Source organism: Scatophagus argus, chromosome 1 (assembly GCF_020382885.2).
Source record: "Scatophagus argus isolate fScaArg1 chromosome 1, fScaArg1.pri, whole genome shotgun sequence".
NCBI lineage: Eukaryota > Metazoa > Chordata > Actinopteri > Scatophagidae > Scatophagus > Scatophagus argus.
The window spans coordinates 10407417-10427927 of record NC_058493.1 but is presented as its reverse complement, the minus strand read 5'-3'; the positions used below and the strand labels follow the sequence as shown (position 1 = coordinate 10427927).

At 40.3% G+C, this 20511-nt stretch overlaps 1 protein-coding gene across 8 annotated transcripts in view; it reads right to left on the bottom strand.

The window, feature by feature from the left end:
• myo5aa (myosin VAa) overlaps positions 1-20511 on the bottom strand; it is a 47139-nt gene that overhangs the window by 17912 nt on the left and 8716 nt on the right. For 3 of the 8 annotated variants that reach the window (XM_046377871.1, XM_046378273.1, XM_046378105.1), the window contains exons 2-18: positions 17003-17113; positions 14862-15033; positions 14175-14319; positions 13280-13436; positions 11489-11632; positions 9243-9324; positions 8064-8171; positions 7722-7828; positions 6850-7115; positions 6515-6596; positions 6255-6395; positions 5145-5270; positions 4483-4566; positions 2017-2022; positions 871-1026; positions 427-524; positions 170-256 (exon numbers count right to left, since the gene is read on the bottom strand). In XM_046377871.1, coding sequence (XP_046233827.1) covers positions 170-256; positions 427-524; positions 871-1026; positions 2017-2022; positions 4483-4566; positions 5145-5270; positions 6255-6395; positions 6515-6596; positions 6850-7115; positions 7722-7828; positions 8064-8171; positions 9243-9324; positions 11489-11632; positions 13280-13436; positions 14175-14319; positions 14862-15033; positions 17003-17113 — 2072 coding nt within the window. The remainder of the gene's footprint in view (positions 1-169; positions 257-426; positions 525-870; positions 1027-2016; positions 2023-4482; positions 4567-5144; positions 5271-6254; positions 6396-6514; positions 6597-6849; positions 7116-7721; positions 7829-8063; positions 8172-9242; positions 9325-11488; positions 11633-13279; positions 13437-14174; positions 14320-14861; positions 15034-17002; positions 17114-20511) is intronic. The other 5 variants (XM_046377955.1, XM_046378351.1, XM_046378189.1 and 2 more) reach the window with 2 other exon arrangements.

Below are 20511 nucleotides of genomic sequence, written 5' to 3'. Positions count from 1 at the left end.
CTGATGACAAACAATAAAGACAGTGGATGAGATCATCTCATCAGTCCTGCACTGAGCCGGCTGGCTAATAAGGATATATTCAGACATACACTCTGCATGTACACCAGACTCTTAACTGCTAGACTAATCTATAAGAATCAGTGGCAGTGCTACAGGGACGAATCAGTACCTGGATGGGAAACCTGCAGCAGAGATGCGGATGGTTTCCAGTACACCACAGGCTCTGAGCTGCTGCACTGCACGTTTGGGATCAAACCTGCCAAAAACAAATAACCACAGTCAACATGGCCACCTACAGAAAATCAATGCAGCTGGAGCAAAAAAAAAATAAAATAAAATAAAAATAAATAAATAAAACCAACCACATCATACTGGCTCAGATTGCTTAGTATTTTTTTCAAAAACAGAGATGAGGAAGGAACTCACGAGAAGGCCATCTTGAAGTCATTGGGTTTGATGCAGCGTACATAGTGTGGAGTGGTTGCATTCAAAGTCTCCATCAGCATTTGCAGAGAGTTACGGAACTACAAGAAAGAACCGTCATAATCATCATCATCATTTCTTTTGTAGTTTCAAACTAGGATGAGGGCACGTGTAAAATGCAGCTCTGGATAATCTTCATTATAATATGAATATAAAAACAACTAAACAGAGATAATGTACCTCAAATTTAGAGAATATTCTAATGGATAACTGATGTCCCTCAAAATGCATGTGGTTAAACAGGACAAAAAAATTGTCCGATGTCTACAAAATGCACAGGATTAGACCTCACATTGCACTATTACCGTAGATCAGACTGGGTGTACTACACAGACATGCAACAGCATCAGACCATAGAAGAAAACACTGGAGAGAAATAAAGTCAACCTGGCAGCCGACGGTCTTCTTGTGCTCCTTGCTGCTCTTCTCTCGGCTCCTGTCCGGTTTGATGCTGAGGCGGGTGCGACCTCCTGTTCCAGGGACCTGACCAGTGGGGCTGGTGGCTTTTTCATCGTCCTGGAACAGCTCCATCAGCAGGTCAAACTGGGAACACCACCCCATTTACAGTCACTAACAGAACAGTAGATGGCAGCACTGCAGGCAATATGGATTTGCTGAGAAATAAGCGTTTCACTCTAGAAACACTGTTAAAATATGAGCAACTAAAATGCATAGTTATGACTTAACACTGTTGTTTCTAGCAGTTTCTTCTTACTGTACATGGCATGCGTCTTGATTTCTCTTACCTATTGCATACAGCCAAACAAAGCACATGACAGCTTTAATTTGAGCATTTGCCACAAGCCTTAATAATTTGACTTGAGTGCTGAAAACCACAATGTTGATGACTTCATTTTTAAATTCACAAGATTCAACATATAAGTAGTGTAGTTAGTTGTAGTTTGACATCTGATAATCAAGTTTATGTACATGAGTGAGTTATGTCGCTTGGTTTGTTGATTAGCGTTTGTTAAACTCAGTCTTATCAAAGTTGGTGCAGTGTTATGAAAAGTTAATGACAATAATGAAAGGTTATGTTCTGCCATATATGACCGTATGCAGTGGCCATATATGACACATGGTGTTATGACATGAATGCTATCATAAACAATGTATGCTTTTGAGTTAAGCACACATACATCAGTAATGACATAACGCTGAGGTTATATGAGGAGGATGCTTTGTTATGTGTGCAGCTTCAGGTCCTCCTGCTGTGCTCAGAGCGTTGTCATGCTGCTTCTCTTGCTGGCATCATTAAGCAGGACAGCCACAGCTACAAAGGCTTTATGTGCTGCTCGCTCTCAGCATCACTCTGAAAACATAAAAATACCCTCCTTCCCCTGGCCCCCCCTTCTCCTACCAGAGTGCCTTTAGTGCTCCCCATGCAGCAAACAAAGGCACACACGCACAATTTCAGTCTCCTCTGTGTTGTTAGAGTGACAATAACTCAGTGCCAGAAAGGAAGAGAGAGGAAAAGAAAAGGGAAAGGAAGAGCTGCAGGCGGACCAGCGTTGCAGGAACGCCTCTGTTTACCTTCTGCTGGCAGGGAAGGGTTGTCATGATGAGGACAGAACCAAACATACATGGACAACACATGGAGACACAGTGACAAAAGAAACACAGTGAGATTAAAAGGAAAGTTTAAAGGATGGACCCAAAGGTCAAGTTCAAAATCATTATTACCCCCATCCAAAACTAAAACACACATCTACAAATCGGTGGATAAAACCAGGTGGACTGATGACAAAGTTGAAATGGATGGAAGGAACATGATTGTGATGAGGTTTTCTTTTTCTCTGAACACCATGGGATGCTCTTCCACGATCTGAGACCCGAGATCTGTGCGCCACACAGTAGAATTATATCTGTTGTTATTTTAGTCACATCCCTAGGTTGCAATGCATAATGGGAAATCTCTGCATCAGGCATTTCTCAAGTGCACTGTATTGATTAGACTTATAAGCAGTTGCTGGCACAAATGTGAGACTCCCGAGTGCCTTGTGGGTCCCAGTGCAGTGCAGTTTTGAGTGATACAGATACTGAGGATTATAACACTGCAATATTTAACAGTACACTCTCAAAAGAAAGTTTCTGTTCTATGAAATTGGGTTTATATGTATAAGACGCATGGCTTGTCAGAAGATTGTGGGTCTAAACAAACAACAGCATTAGCCTAATCTATGAGAAAGAGAAAATGAAGACAAAAGGTAAAATGCAAACATTTCATCGTCGTTGAAAAGCTGACTTCCTAGTTTAACTTTGACCCCCACAGTTGTGCACACATTAATGTTTCTGTGCAACGATGGATAATTAGAAACATTTTCATGTCAGCTCACTTTAGGTTTAGATAACTGAAGTGACAGATAACTTGGCTGAACTACTAGCTTGGAGGAGTTTTCCTCCATCTTTATTGACTCTTGAAGTGCCATCCATAGCACAGCCATACATGCACAGACACACTGAATCACATGATATTTAGTGTCAGGGTGCATTTCTGATAGGGGGCGCATCATCGTCATCAAGTGAGGATATTCCACCTCCTCATTTTGTACTTTGCATGTTAATGTGTTACATGGCAATTCAATGTCACTGTTAGCAGAGAAATGTTTATAAAACAAGTTTTCAGCCATTCTCTGACTGTTGACGGACTGTTTCATATATTGGGGCTGAAGAAATTAGGAGAAAATAAAGTTGGAGAGTACCAGATGTTTAAATTAGAAAGGGCCTGGCTTGCAAAAAACATGAAAACAAAAACAAAAAAAACACTTTCAAGTTAAATTTTCTTGTGTATTTGTGTAATGCAGATGTGCTCCACATGGTATATATGGGCAAACAACCAACTACATGGAAAACACGCACAAACACACGCACACGAGCATGTGCACGCGCGCGCGCACACACACACACACACACACATACACACACCCACAGTAAGTAAAACAAAACTTACTTAGAGTAAATCTCATTAGGAGATCATTACCATTTAATCTCAATTGTTTAAGTCTCACTGACTTCCATAGCAACATTCAGGCTACAAATCTGCGTGTGTTGTAGTTGTGTTAGAGGTTAGAGCAGACAGTATTTCAGCCCTTACCCAATTCTGTTCTTGTTGAAGTCTACAAGAGAAGGTCGAAGGTCACAGTGAGCATTTTGGACAAACACACTATGTCATAGTCTGTGTGTGTGTGTGTGTGTGTGTCCAAAAGAGCAGTGAGGACTTAAAGGCTTAGGATCCTTTTGACCTAACTGCTAACTGGGTTTTACACACTGATCCTAAAACAAGACTAACAGGCACGTGATGTTAATTTGCTGTGATCTGACTGATTTAGGCTTGATAGTTTGTGTGTATATGTGCGAGGTTTTCAGTTCAATAACATTTTGTCCCTAATAATATGATGACCTTTTGAAAAATATGTTCCTGTTTGACAGAACAGCTAAACGGTGCTGGAAACAATGCTTTCATATGCACCATGTGCTGCTGCATAACGCCAGGATGTGTTCATTTTAAAACTGCATACATCTGTTGTCCTACTGATAGCACATAACATTGCATTTATTTAGGCTTTGTCGTGCTTTGCTGCAAGTCATTAAATATATATTTGGAAAGCTAGAAAGTTTAATATGTAGTGAAATAATTATGAACTGCAATCATATTTATCCTCATTGTGTTATCTTTAGCCGGTGACCCAACTTACTCTGTGTGCGTGTGTTAGTTCATCTTTGTTATGTGTAAATAAAACCATAAATCTCCTGGACGCAGCCACATGGTCAGTAGAGGACGCTGCTTCCCTGAGCCTTTAGTTGGGACCTGTGGTCAGTAAACAACACACCAGGAGCCACATCTCTCCAGGGGCTGCAGGTTTCTTGGCTTTGATCTCAGTGGATGCTTCGTAGTACTTTGAGTTGTGCAGTGATGTTTTCAAAAGCACATAAATCTTCTGCTTTTCACTGACTGATTTAATTATAACGTCAGTGTGTGTCAGGGTCTGTGCTCCTCACCTTGCTGGCTTTCAAGACGTTGATCTGTTCTTCATTCACTGTGTCCTTGTTCTTCTCCAGGAAACCTTCACACTGGTATTCAACCTGCTCGACATGCACAGTACACTTTGTATTACAATAACTGTGAGGACATTTCACTTGGATTTTGTTGTTCTAATGTTTAAATGGTGAATGTTTTCATCTGCTGGATTTAAGTGAAATTTAAGTTGCCAGCGCACTTATGAGAGCTCCCTTAAACGCATCAACATCAATCATCGCAAACGTTTGGTCAGACAGGATCCCATTTTAATATCAGCAGACCCTCATGGGAAAGCCTGCATTAGTCCTGACCCGTTTATCTGTAACCTTATAGTGAGGATCTAAAAGCAGGCATGAAAAATAATACTGTGTCACGCAGCACCTCATTATAGAATATGAAACCCATTACACTAAGGTGGATTACACCAGCACACACACACACCAAACACTTCATTGCTTAACTGTTTTTGTTTGAGAACAATGAAAACAATTTAAAAAAGTCCATCCGCAAAACATCTTTTGTCAGCCATACAGCAGCCAATCTGTCCCTAATATTTAGAGTCAGAACTAAAAACATTCAGAATAATGACTTCATAGCAAACCCTGTGCAAAAATGGAGCAAACATAAGGCTGGTCGGACCCACCTTGTCTGCAAAATGCTGGATGATGAAGGCTCGGTTGGACATGCGTGGCTTCTCAAAGAGAGAGCAGGTCTTCAGGTGGGTGTTGTAAAGTTTCTGAGCCCATGAATCATCCGACCCTTTAGGCATCTGGCACAGAAACAGAGAGGACACAGTAAGAAGACATGTCTGTAACCATTTGCTTATAAAACCACTGAGAGACAAGAAAACTGAACATTTCAAGTACAATAAGGTACTGCAGTTATTGGATTGCATTAAATTACACAAGTGTTTATTTTTTTCTGGTTGCACAGTGCATTTTTTTTCCAATCTTTCTTCGCCAAGAAGTCAAACCAAATGTCCACTTTGTGTTTGCGTTACCCTGCAGTAATGTTAGCAATGTGGACCACCTCAAATGTCAACAGCTTGTAAAATGACCTTGCAGTTAAAAGCCACTGAGAGATTAGTTAGAATTGTTAAATATCTGACTGGGCTGTGGAAGTGTGCAGATGGTACAGATATGAGCTCTGGCTTTAGTGCAAACACAATATTAACTCTGATAACTTCATATACATTCATCCAAAGCTCAGCCCTACATTGATATCAGTTCTGTACAATACCATGTGAAGCTTTTACAAAAAAATAAAACAATAAAAAAAACCCAAAAAACCCAAACACCTGAATGAATTAAAAACTCTAAAATGAATACAAAGCTTCGTCTCTCATTCAGTTTCACTGTGTTTGCTGGAAAGAAAGACGCAGAACAGAGCAGCGTTCATGCCTGAAATCACTGTTTCATGTTGGGTTTCCTTCCTGCAGGTGAACTCTGGTGTGAACTACAAATGTAGGTGTTGGCGACTCCACTGCTGTGGTGGGAGGCTCTGACAAGTCCTCCGTCAAACAATAAATATCAGGTCGAATGTGTGCGTTCAACCACATCCCATGAGTCTCTGCTCAGTATGCAACAGGGGCTAATTCTTCCTGCTTGTTTACATTTATTAGAAAGCTGCTATTCCACAAATGGTATTCATCAGAAGTGCTTTTTGAACATAGTAACTTCCCAGAACAGCTATGTGTAATATAAATTATATGAAGCCTTATTTAGTGGAATAGACAAAAAAAAAAAAAAAGTACCTTGCACTCCTCATCCAGCAGGTCCAGGATGCCCATCTTGGCTTCTATGAGGTTGATGCAGGGCTGATTGTCGTAGAAGTCAATTAAAGTCCAGGGGATTTGCTCCTTCATGTACTCCTCCTGCTCCAGCTTGAACACATGCTGCACACACACACATGTGGGGATTAAACTATGTACATACATAAAAGAGCAGGATAAAATACTTTTTTATGTTTAAAAATATAGTGTGTAATCCATCAGGTAAAACACATGCTACTCACCATGTTGAACTGTTGCTGGAGTTTCTCATTAGCGTAGTTGATACAGAACTGCTCAAAGCTGTTGATCTCAAATGTCTCAAACCTTCATTGGACGGGCAGACGAGGGAAACAGTTGGATGACATCAATTACAAGGATAACTTTTTAAATTATGTAATTAAAACTTGGGCAAATTATTTCTGTTACTTTCTTTCACTTGAAATCACTGAAATGACGTCCTTATTGGTGACTACAGCACATTAGTAAGACAGTCAGTGAGAATCCACTAATGTATTTAGTTATGTACTCTTGCATATTAACAAATCCAGACAAATGACAGACACGTGCACGGATGTACCCGTAGATATCGAGGACCCCAATGAAGGAGTGCTGTTTGACATTGGTGATTAGGGCTTTGTTGACGTGCTCCACAATCCAGTTGAAGAGCTTGGCGTAGATATGTTTGGACAGAGCATCACGGGCATTGGTGGCCTGCAGGCGCGGGAGGGGCTTGATATAGGTCTCTGTGGCCGTCTTAAGCTTCCTGTGGCACAGCCATTGAGACATGTCCTGGTAGGTCACACCTACCAACTCGCAGAATGCCATTAAGTGGTGATTGTTGGGCTGCAGAGAGAAGAGGTGATCCTCATCATCATCACGAGGAGAAAGAATTTTGGATACAAGTGATACTGTTCTTTCCTCACAAAATGAGGCTAATGCTAGAAATAAATAAGTGGTGCAAAAAAGCATCAATGTATTATAGCACAGACTTATCACCTCTTCACTTGATATCCCTTTTGGATCTCTGCTGTAACTGGCCAATTTTTACATTTCTGTTTATTACAGTCTGCCATACACTTAACCAGAGATATATTTTGCAAATTGAATGGCAGTGAATATGTGAATATGGTGGCATGGACAAAGTGAATAAGCACATAATGTCACTGCGTGAAAGACAAATAACTGTTTTCAGATGACCTGACATGTCTTTCCATTCAATTTTCCACTGTGTATACCTGTCACATGGTGGGCACGCTGGGAATGTAGTCCAAGTGAAGTCACAGCAAAACAAATGTTTTTACCCAAAATGAACAACAATGTGTTTGAGAGCACCAGAACAGAGAAGACAAGACAGGGAATTCTGAAATTCTACAAAGTTGTGAATATCAAGCAGTCTGTTCAAACACATTTGACTGACAAACAGCACTGAAAGATAAATATTCTCCTCACAGGAATGACGCTGCTGTCTGCATCTCTGTCCTTTATTTCCACGTTTCCTAGGTGAAGAATAGCAGCCAAAACCTGGAACAAACCCATCTGATAGGACTCATTAATACCTGCAGAGGAAAAACACATAAACACACACTGCTTATTAGTGAGCTGTGTCATCATAGTACCATACTCATCCTTAATCTTTATTGTACCCTTAAAGTCAAATATACAAACAATGTGTTTTTTTCCGATTATTAATTGCATCATATTTCAAAGACACATGATCCTGCTGGGTTACAGTGTGTACAACCAGAATGATTTGAATGTGTATTTATTTAAATGGGGAGATGTGCAGCTTACCGAGCAGAGTGAAGGCATTGCGAGTGGTGCAAAGCTCCTTGGTGTCGTCCACCCCATCGATAACAGGGCTGCGGCCCTGCCTGGTGTACCAGAAGTTGTTTGCACTGCCTGAGTAGAGAAACAGATGAAATAAATGAATTCAGAAAACATGTAACAAGTATGCAGTGTAATTTTGCAATTTGTAACTTGGGTACAACAGGCTGTATCGCTCATACCTGCCTCAGAAAAGTAAAACGCTGAACTATTTTAGTACAGTGACTTCATTCATTGACCATTACTTAAGTGCACGTGGTCTTTATCAGCTGGTGTGAGAAATCAGATTCTCAAAACCAACAGACCGACACTATATCACGATTTTGCAGTTCAGACTTAGAAAAGAGAGAAATCAAGAGCACTTCTGTGTAGGAATGAGGTTAGCTCAACTTTTCCCACAATGACTTTCTGTATACACACACACGGCACTGAATCAAGACACTGACATTACTGTGACAACTGCTCTATTTACTGAGCCAGGAAGTCAGCAGGAGAGGAAAGGACAGCAGCTGTGTGTGTGTGTGTGTGTGTGTGTGTGAGTGTGAGTGTGCCATGACTAGGACGAGCAGGTGCAGCTCCTCAGTGGGAGTGCTCTGTAGGATAGCCTGTTCAACCACTGAGTCAATGAGTTTGATATGTCTAAACTGATTTTGTCGGGAGATATGAGGGTGAAATATTCATTCTAAATAGATTACAAAATGAACAGGTCAGTTCCAGCAGGCAGTTAAAAATAGTTCTTATTTGGTTAAATCAATTGGGAAAAAAAACACAATTAAATTAAAATAAAAAAAAATTGTTTGTATTTTTGCTTTGTGAGATGATGGAATTTTACTGTTTTCAGTTTTCCTGCTGCAGAGACAGTGCAGCTGCCACAATGCTCTTCTTCTAAAGCATCTACTGTGTGCACTGCTGAATTTAAATTGCTGCAGCTAAGGCCTTTGCAAAGTGCTTGAGGTCAGATAATATTCATGAGCCTGGGTGCTGCAGCCTACTTTCTGACTCCAAAAAACATGAAAATGATCAGTTCTCTCTTAAGTTGCAAGAAAGTGAGCAACTTTTTGAACCTACTGTTTCTGTAATTGCTTCATGTGAAGCTAAAGCCAACAGACGTGTGTGTGGATGTATGCATGCATGGATGGGACTTACTCAGTTTCAGAGTCTTGAACTCGGGCAGATGGGATGAAGCACAGAGCTGATAGAAGACATGATAATTCCTCTCCTCATCCGCCTGGAACAAACATGAAGACCATATGATGTACGTGTACACCCACAGCATGACCAGTAGGGCTGCCACTGATAATTATTTTCATTATCGACTAATCTGCCAGTTATTTTCATGATTAATTGTTTTACAGTTCAGTCCTACAAAAAAAAAATCCTACAGCCCATAGTGACATCTTCAAGTTGCTTTATTTGTCCAACCAACAGCTTAAAACCCAAAGACTCTTCATTTCTATCATTAAAGATAAAGAAAAGCAGCAAATCCTTACATTTAAAAAGCTGGAGCCAGCAAATGTTTATTATTTTTGCTGGAAAAATAAACCAAAATGCAGAAAGAATTACAAGAATGGTATCAAGTTACATATATTCATTCCTAATCAGCTGTGTCTGCGTAAATGTATCATCATATGTGCTTTACACTTACACATTCTGACAGTTTAACATCTGGAATCTCCACTGGAGCAGCTGGTGATTTAATGCCTTGCTCAAGGGCATATCAACAGGTATTATTGAGTGAGATGAGAATATTACATGTTTATTTCACAACACAACACAAAATGTGGCCCATCTGTACATGCATTCCCACACCCATGATGATGAACTACCTGATAGATCACACAGTAAACAGGCATAAGCAACACCGACACTGTCTGCACTGTGCTGTAAAGCTGGAAACTAAACAATGTAGGACACGGGTCTGTTACCTGTGTCCTACATTGATGTTAATGAACAAAAAACACACAGACACACACCTATAAGTGGGTGGTTCTGGAGCTAAGCAGACGAAAAATGTGAGGAGGACCAACATCCTCATTCCTCAACAGAGCTGTCAGGAGTGTGTGTATTCATGCATACATGTATGCCAAGTTAAAATATTCTTCTCTATCTCGATGCTGCCGTACTGGCTCAGGCAACAGTGAGCAGATACACCCTCTGAATATACAGTAAAGTTTAACTATAGAACAGTAGGCCAACCTTACCAGGACAAAACATGGATGCAAAATGTGCAAACAAGAAAATGTAAAGTAATGTGAGCATAAAAAAAAAAATAAAAAAATCAAGCTTTAAGTGTTTATCCTTGTTAAACATGTGCACTGTCTTTGCCTCTTTGAGACTTTGTGTGGGTTTAAAGAGAGTGAAAGTGTTAGGATAATAAAATGACAACTTGAGGAATTAAGTGTGACACTACAGAGAAAGTAAGAGGAGGAAGAGGAAAGGAGTGCTACGCTGTCACCCTGTGTGACGAATGGATTGTTGGGTTTGGGGTTTGTTTGTTTCCTCCTCCTTGTCTTTGTGGACAAGGAAGTTATTGCTGCATTCTTCTTCAGTCCCAAAGGCCATACAGTGTAAGGTGAATTTCTTTTGTTTTTTGACTCCTACTCGTCAGACTGCTTGTGTGTATGTGTGAGTGTGCCTGCTTGACTACACTTCTGCCATTTGAACTGAGGGTAGACGGCACATATGACACCAAAATACATGTTTAATTCTACCAGAACTTCAAGGTAGTTTTGTTTGAAAGACGGCTCTTGACTGTGTGCAGACTGGATTAAAATAAACCATAAGGTATAACTAGCACACACTCATTTTGAATGCGGCAAGCAAAATCTTGAATGTATAGCAATACGGCTGTAGGACATGGCGTAAATACATTATTTCTGACTAACAGAGCAAAAACACACACTTTAATGCCGAGGGATGTCAGGGAATAACAAATCACAGACAATACTTAAATTAAATTCTCTTTTGTCTGTAAGTTCAGCTAAAGAACTATGTGTATTCACGGACAACACGCCAGGAACAACCTCTAGGGCACTTTAGCAGATAAGGCGGTTAAGTTTGCTATGAGAGATCAAAGTAATATGATTGAAATACACAAATATGACAGCTGTGCTTTGAATAGAAACTCCATAAAAGAGGTTACTGTATAAACTAAAGCTTAATAAGCGGTGTGTCAAGTCTACTGAAGGATCCAATTCCAAACAAAATGCAGCATTGTACAAAGACGAACTAACTCCATGTATCTGCGATGGCTGTGGCAGAGGTACTACACTGTAAGGGCTAAAGGAACAAACACAAGTCAGCGAAATAGCAAGTAGTGCAACAAAACACCTTGTGTGTGTCTGTGTGTGTGTGTGTCCATGCAAAGGAAAAATGTGTGTTTGTGCACTCACCTGAAACACCACTCGTGATTTCTCCAGCAGATACGTTCTCATGTTTGCGCCAATGATACGGTAGCGGCTGTCAAAGCCGATTTCGATGTACTTCCCAAAGCGACTGCTGTTGTCATTTCGGGTTGTTTTTGCATTTCCAATGGCCTGGGTGACAGAGGAAAAAAAAAAGCAAAAATAAATTAGAATGGGCTTTAGATTTTATGAAGATGGTACAGCAGTACCTTTTCATTTATATTTAGCTATTTCATGACAGTTTCTTCATGAAATGAACAAACGAGGCACAACAGGTTATTTGTGAGTGTTTTGGACAGCACCAGATTAGCCTTTTCCGCCCAGTTTTTATGCAAAGCTAAGGTAAGTAGTTGCCAGCTTCCTATTTACCTCACAGACATGAGAGCAGTATCAGTCTCAAAAGTACTGCATACCTGACTCTAAAACTAGCATGAAGCAGAACCTGAAATAAGCTTAAGCATGTTTTCAATGGAAATCTGTTGTTCCACAAACAAGAGTTGGAAATATCAGTGGTCTTTTTCTGATAAGCTACTACACATCAGAAAACTGATTCACTGTCAGCAACCTTAGTTCAATTTATCAATGACCCTACTAGGGGATTGTCTGCAGACGGGTATGTATACACAAACATACACACAGTGCACACACTGCAGCTTATCCACACGCCAGTTAAATTGTGTGCATGCACACAGAAGGTTCTTGCTGAGTTTAGGCCAAACACACAGTCTTTCACCGCAGACAAGGGGTCTTTCAGCATGGCAGGTATTCCAATCTCTGCCTGCATCAGCCGAATACACATAAACTCCATGCACAAATAGTCTCTCTTATAGATGCACACACTCACACACACACACACAGACAGACACATGGAAAGGCTGATGCAACCATCTAGTCTGCATCCAGGCTTAGAGGCTGAAGTGACATCACTGCAAGGAAAAGAAAGCTCTCTATTCATTCTGTCAGCTCGTCTGTGATTGGCTCATGGTGAAAGTGGTGGCTGGGAGGACAAGAGTGATGTTAGCAGGGCGGTTGGAAAAAAACGGACCGGGTGGGGGATGGAGGGAGATGGATGGAGATGGAGGAGGGGAAGAGGGGAGGAGGAGAGGAGGGAGCGGCATATGGGCACAGGAGAGCTCTCCAACTCCCCCGTCCTTATGACTCTACAGGAAGAAAGACAAAACACACACTCACACACATACAGTTAAAAATAAGACCTGTGTTATCACAGCAGACATCAGCTTGAGGCCAAAAAGGCACAGAGTGTGGTGGACAAACTGAAGGGAAGGGAGTTAGTAAATGCCAGCGAAGAAGAAAGCACGAGAGGCAGGAAAAACAACATGACATTCAGCCCATATCATTCACAAATCCACAGAGTGAATAAACGGCAGCCAAAGAAATGAGTGACTATACACAAACTGTCACAAAACATGATGCAAGATTTTCTCACTTTGAACACAAATGCACAAATGTGCAGGAGTTGTATGGAGCACATTTTTTCCAGTCTGTCATACCCACATCGCATTTCATGTTAGTGTTTTGACCTGTAACTTTAAGTTGAAAAAAGTCCCATATAGTGATTTCACAGACTGAGTGAGGGGAAAAAACTGTAAATCTAAACAATGAGTATACTGAGTTATTGAAAACAGAAGCACAAATTACAGACATGCTCATAAAAAAATCATGAAGCATGATAATCGTTACATAAGAAATGTTGTGGGTTTCTTCGAGCGTCAGTAGGAAATAGTGTCTCTGTCTCAACGGACAGCCACCAGTCCTCACCTCCATAATGGGGTTGGAAGCCAAGACTTTCTCCTCTATGTTGGCCTCGCTGGTAGAGCCGCTGACAGTGGCAAAGTATCTCATGGCGTATTTGGCTGATACCGTCTTTCCCGCTCCAGACTCCCCACTCACAATGATCGACTGGTTCCTCTCATCCCTGACAGATTGAACAAAAACAAAACAACATATGGATTTATATATCAACTGTCAGCGTAATTCTGAAGCCCAGTTTTGACCGCAAGACAAAACTAGATTGGGACCATGTGGGAAACTGTCCAGTTATGTTCAGCAGACTTCATCTGTAAATCTTGTGACTACATGACATGTTTCTTGTATCTTTGCACTTGCATATTCCTCTCCTTTTAACAATATGTGATCTGGATTTGATTTTATTCATTTTTTTCCTTTTTCCTGTAAAGCACTTTGTAAATTTGTGAAGGCTACAAAAATAAATCTTATTAAAATATAGTTATATTCAGTATAAATTAATATGCTAATGAAAATAATTAATTGTACAGCCATACAAATGTGAAGCTCTCCCACATGGAGTAGTGCAACTGTAAATCATAGAGAATATACTGAAGGGTCACTGCAATGTGTGAGAGAGAAGGAGGGAGGGCAGCACATAACATGCATTTGTATGTTCTGACCCAGAGGGGGGAGCAAAGAAATCCTGCAGAGTAAAGCAGCACATGTGTCTATGATTACAAGCACAGAGGGGAGGAAGGGAGAGGGGGGTGAGAGAGAGAGAGAGAGAGAGAGAGAGAGAGAGAGTGAGACCACCATGATCCTATTTCTGGTTCAGCTTTGACCTACAAACCCTGAAGAGAGAGGGAAGGCTGAGCAACAAGGAGACGAAGACCAAAGCACACAGGTAACACGCACACGCACCCACCTGGCCATCTGTTTGTAAGCCTCCTCTGCCACAGCGAAGATATGTGGGTCCATGTCTCCCATGTTCTGACCGCTGTAGGCATTGATGATGTCTGTGCCGTAGATTGGCAGGGTCTCATACGGGTTGATGGCCACCAGAACGATTCCTACGACACAGAGCACAGACGCAAGATGTGAGTTCACCTTCAGTGTTACACTGACAACATACTGAGATACATCCTTACAAGCTGAGGGGGCAGGAAGTGAAGCTGCTTCAAAAAAGAAAAAGAAAACATGCAGCACTGCAAGCAGAGGAGAAAAGAATATCTTAAAGCCCACACAAAAAGTGGATTCTACCATGTGTGCATATGGATGAAATACAGTTTGCAATATTTTCTTTATGTTATATTTTTAACAAAAACAAAACTTTAAAATTCTCAAGAGCAAAGAGTTTTAAGAGCAAAGTGGCTAACTGACTGAAAAATGAGGAACACTAAATAAAACATTTCTCATGATGTGTTTTTATGCTCTTCAGTGAAAAGTTGATAAGCATAGCATATAGCCTTTAAAATATTGAACAGATAAACAATAAACAATGGCTCACTTACAGTATAAGAGCTCGGTGAAGGTCATAAACATCAAGGTAGGAATTACTAAAGCACTGACAACATAAAGTCGGTCTCCATTAGAGGGTTAAAGCGACACCTACCGCAGTAAGTGTAGATGAGCTTGGAGTCGACAAAGCGGACCTTGAGGTTGTGCAGCACGGCCGGCTCGTGGAGGTAGCTGAGCGCTGTGAGGTCATTCTCGCCCACCAGGATGTCAGGGTTTCGCAGGTAAGGCAGGTTCTTCGTCTTGGGGTCCAGTTTGTGCTCAATGTTCTGAAGATGAAACAGGAGAGTTTAGTTCAGAGATATATGATACGACACTAAAAATTCATACAACAGCTAGTGAATCAAATCTGACTGCAACTTATTCGCTTACATTATGCATATTAAAGTGACCCTCTTCTCCAGCAGCAGTGTATCTTGATCTGAACGTGTATCTTCCACAGATCATATATTAAAATGTAAACCAACTCAGTCCAAGGCTCAAAGTAAAATATTTTTCAGGTGTTCTGGTTTATGATTACATCTGCCAGCTAAAAAGATACAAGTACTTTCTGTGGCTTTGGTAAAGATACAATACAACTGTGATCTTTGGATTTTGTTATCAGTTGTCTTTACTATGCCAGCATACCATGGTTATACTCACCAAATAATGAGAGAGAAAAATGCTCTTTATATTGCCAAAAGTGAGAATGCTTCGTCCCCAAACATTAGGTTAAAATCAAGTCCTGTAATAAAATCCATTGAGACACTTCTGCTGGATGCACACCTGTAAAGTTCTTTACATGTTGCAGATTTCCAGGTCTGGCTGTCTGCGGCCGATAGTGGTGGACCCATTGTTTAAATGATAAATAACAGATGTCCACTCCCACTAAAAGTCTTCATACAAAATTTCATGCGTATGTTCTCAGAAATGTCATGAGACAGGCTACTGATTTGCCACGGCCCTGGACCAAAACCAGTATTTGTTCAAAACTGTATTGTACTAATCTTGTTTTCAATTTTGTGCATAAAAGTTCAGCTTGTATGTTTCATGCACATTTTCATCCTCACATTTTATGTACTTATTCCCCTTCTGTTACAGGAAGTCTTATAGCAAACAACATCAGGAATGAATTCAATAATCGGACTGTTTGAGTGACTAATTAAGTGTGTTATTTTGCCTATAGAAAAACAGAGAACATATTGCCATCAAAGCTGTGCAATTATGTAAATGTAACATTTTATTAATCAACTAAAACTACTGCCTTGTGCCGATATGCACCAGTCAATTTGTAGTTTACATCCACCTCTGTCCAGATATACTATATGTATATATAAATTATGTAGTGAAGACTTTGATTATAGTGTAGTTAATGAAAAACGGACATGATCAAGAAGATGTCTACAATCTCCATACTTTAAAGGTGATGTAACAGTGAAGCTGACCTTCGACACATCATCATTTTATCTTATTAAATATTTGTATGAAATTTTGTCAAAATTAACGTGTGAAAAATATTGAGGATCTTAATGTGCACATCAATGTGGATCAGCAGCAAAATTCACAATGACAGACAGGGTGCCGTATTTCATAGGTCACCATAAAAACCTGCATAAAATCCTGCATCAGCAATGCAGTGAAATGAGAAATAAGAACGCCTGCTATGCTGACACTGTGGGCCTGTAAAGCTCACTGAGACACAGTATGTGACATTTGGCTACACAAATAACTTTCACTACTTAAAAATAAATCCTTGATCTCCACCTGGGTGGGATTGGCACCAAAAATCACTTTTGCCTTAGCTCATGGCCTAACATTCCTGCCAAATTTATCCTGCTAACCCCCAAAACTGCACTGATTCTGCTTCATTTACTACGTGAAGCTACATTAACGGTGCATTACTTGCTTCATTTACATTTGCTAGTAAATCATCATCAGCAATATGGCAAATGGTTTTCCTAGCAGCATGCATTAATCAAAAGAAGTGCTTGTTGCTGTGAGCTGGTGGCTGTTTGCATTCTAAGCTGAGGCATTCAATTTGCTACTATACATTTAAAATGCTCCTTGGGGCATCTTTGCAAGCTGGTCTCATTTGTGGAGCAGGCTAATGGTAAAAACCAATGGCCGCTAATGAGACCCAGCAATGAAGTGTCTTTGAAATAGAGAGAGAGAGAGAGAGAGAGAGAGAGAAAGAGAATGAAGGCAACAAAAAGAGCAGAGAGAGAGAGACTGATTACTCCCCACGCTACTCATCCTCACCGTTCCATCCTCCAGCATGAGCTGCAGGGAGGCGTCCCCATTTTTGTAGTCCTTGGTCAGCTCAGCAGACTTCCACACCTCCTCTGCATCGGGGATCCACACCCGAGCACACTGAGAGACAGAAAAACAGGAGAACAGAAAAATGAAAAGTTAGATAAGCATGCTGTAGTACTTCAGAAATGCAAAACTATGCCCAAGGCCAGGGTTGCAGACATATTACATAAGTATCCAAAACCAAAATCTTTTGGAAGACTTCAAAGCTTCAGTATTTATGCTGACACCATCAGGGTCAATAAAAAAAAAAACACATCTTATCTTTCAAAATTACAAAATCTCTAAATGCCACAATGAGATAAGCCCACTTTCTCTTGTTTTTAAGCAGGCTGGAGTGAATATTATTATTCTTATTTGGAGATAATACTGACTCACTGGCTCATCCTCAGTTCAGCTCAAACCCTTTTACATTAAGGATGACAGGAACGTTTACTTCCTTTCTACTTATAACTACAGACAGGATGACCTCAGAGAAAACACTGGGCCCTTATCTTCTCAGTCATGAGCACATGGTTCATAACGGTCAGTAAAGTTGTGGGAACAAACTGTTGCTGAAGACAATAATGACTAAAGAATGCAGTTGTGGTTGGAAATTAAGTTAAGAGGTTTAAAAGGTTCAACAGATCAGATTCTGGTGGGTTTTGTATTACGATGGCGTGTTTTTCATCCACATCACCTGCATTTATGTGTTGTGTATGTGCGCAGGATCAATCAGGTAAATCAATCAATGTGTAAGTGTGAAATGTATCATATAATCTCCAGTTTTCTTTTCCTTTTCAAAGCATATATAGGACACACCAAGATTAAAAACAAAGACTCACAGACACCCTTAATGTCCCGGCACAAACAAGGATTTTCACTTATCTGAGTGTCATTTGCTTGAGATACTAGTGAACACTGAACACACACACAGTCAACTGTTAAAATGCAGTATCTGAATGATACTTTGTTGAAGACTGAACATCACAACAACCTCATTGTAGAGAGAGACGCAACAGGAGCGAAACCGGTCAATTTTTTCTGCTGCTTCACTACCGATCATCTGAATCATGACATCATCACACACACCCCACTGCCTTCCCTCTGTCTATCTCTCACTCTCTTCATGTTAGGGAAGAGAAAGAGGACAGAGTCTTCAGTCTTTTTACTTATGCTATATCTATTTCAAATCAAGCAATGCATACAGTGTCATAAATGCAGACTAATACAGTCATTTAGAGAGGGACAGTGGTGTCAACAGGTGCGCAGGGCTCAACAGTGAAGACGGTCTGCTTGCCCAGGACACATAAAACACCCTGACAAAAAGGCGGCGGGTAAGACATTTATGAGGTGAGACGTAAGCAAACATTTCAGCTGTCCTGGAAAGACAGCTCAGTTGGGTGCATTTGATGATGTGGGTGAAACTTTGACTATGTGTTGTGCAGGTTGCTGCAAATTTGAGAGCAAGACAGATAAGGTTAAACATTATTAAACAATTAACTTGAGCCTTTGCTGTTTTTTGAAAACCCCTACTAAATAAATAAAAAAAAAAGGGGCAAGTAAAAACTGATAAGATTTCTGTGAATCATTCTGTGAAACTGGATTTTTGAGTCCAGTGCTGATATTTGAAAATTACGTAATATCTCCCTTATATTTGGTAAGAAATGTGTACTGACATTTTACCAGTTAATTTGTCCGCTTCCTGTTTTAGTGTGTAATAATGATGTCTAAATTACCTTGATCATATGGCACTGGCATTTCCGCACTGCAATTTGTTGTTAATTATCACCTAAAACACACACACACACAGATGCGAATATATCTGTGATAAGCAAATACCAACTACTGGTTCATTTTTCTAGAGATAATGAGAGCTGTGTTGCTCCTGAGCTGTGTGAGTGAGGTCAAAGAAAGAAAAAGAAAAGCATTAACTGAGGCAGACAGACAGACAGTGTGTCTGTGTGTGTGTGTGTGTCCTGACTTACAGCCTTCACAAACAACCTACATGGTCAAACATCCCTGATTTTAACGGTTATTTAGAGACGTGTTTTCTCCCCAGTTACGACGGATTAAATGAAAACAACCCAACCAACATTTTAAATTCAAGGTAATTTATGTAATAAGCAGTTTCAGTTGCCACTAAACAGTTTGTCAAACAACAACAGCAATACAAATGTCTCATAAACATTTTATTGGCCCACTCATTGTTGTATGACCCTCAAATGGTGAATAAATATATCATCTAGTCTCTGTTTTTTTTAAACAAAGAATGAAAACTATGACCTAAGGCAATTAATTAACAGTAACATTGATAAGCATTAATTAAAAGTGAAAATTAATTCACCTATTTTACTGCTTTCTCTTTCATTTTGTTTAGTCATTACAAATCCCTGCTCTACAGCCAAACACTGTGCAAACCAGCAGGTCTTTATATCAGATTGTAAATATCTATACTATATACACTATAAATATCAAATGTATCAGGCCACACTTGAGGAGAATATCAACAAAATGATGCATAACACATTGAGGATATTTTCATCCGACACAATGATGCATCTCTGAGGCGCTGGAGGCTTAAATATTCCACCTTGTGTAAACGTAAGACAGCTTCACTGAAGAGCTGAAACAAGCTGATTCAAAAATATAATATACTATCAGGACAGTGCGAAATAATATTATATTAAGCAGCTTAAAGCTTAAGAGGGAACAAAATGAGAAACTAGCAAACTGTTCGCTAAGGTGTTAAATTTACAGTTAGACAAATACAGCCTCTGTGCCTGCCTCACTCTTCCCAATCCACCATTTTGTTAGTCGTTTCACCTTTTTGGTCCCCACAGGAGACCGTCCCATCAGACAGCCTCCTAGCAACCAACAAGAGAGAGCGAGGGGGGAGGGAGGAGAGGAGGAGGAGGAGGAGGAGGAGGACAGAGGCTTAAAATAGCAACAGCGAGTTCTGAGCAGCATCACACCTCACAGACATCACTGCATTACTGTGCACACTTCCTGATCCTCACAATCATCCTCTCTCACACTTTCGCACACACACACATCTGTTCCACATGTCAGTAGGTGTCAAGCGTCACTCTAGATTAAAGGGATACTAATGCAACTGAACACCAAATAGTCAGCACAGTTCATATTTTTTTCGTACCTCTTAGGCCAAAACAAAAATACACGCACACACATACACACACAAAGAAGTGTACCTGTGTGTGTGTGTGTGTGTGTGTGTGAGAGAGAGAGAGAGAGTTTATGGGATAACAGAACATAAGATAGCAAGATAATGCAGCTGCAGATGCTAAACATATATAGAGATCAATAACTTCTCCTGCGTTCAGGAGAGATGGATGAAATTCAAACAATCCCCAAATATACAGACACACACACACACACACAGACAAACTGACAGACATTTACATGTTTCATGTTTCAAGGACGTAATGCCGCACACTGAAACAGAAGCTGGAAAGTCT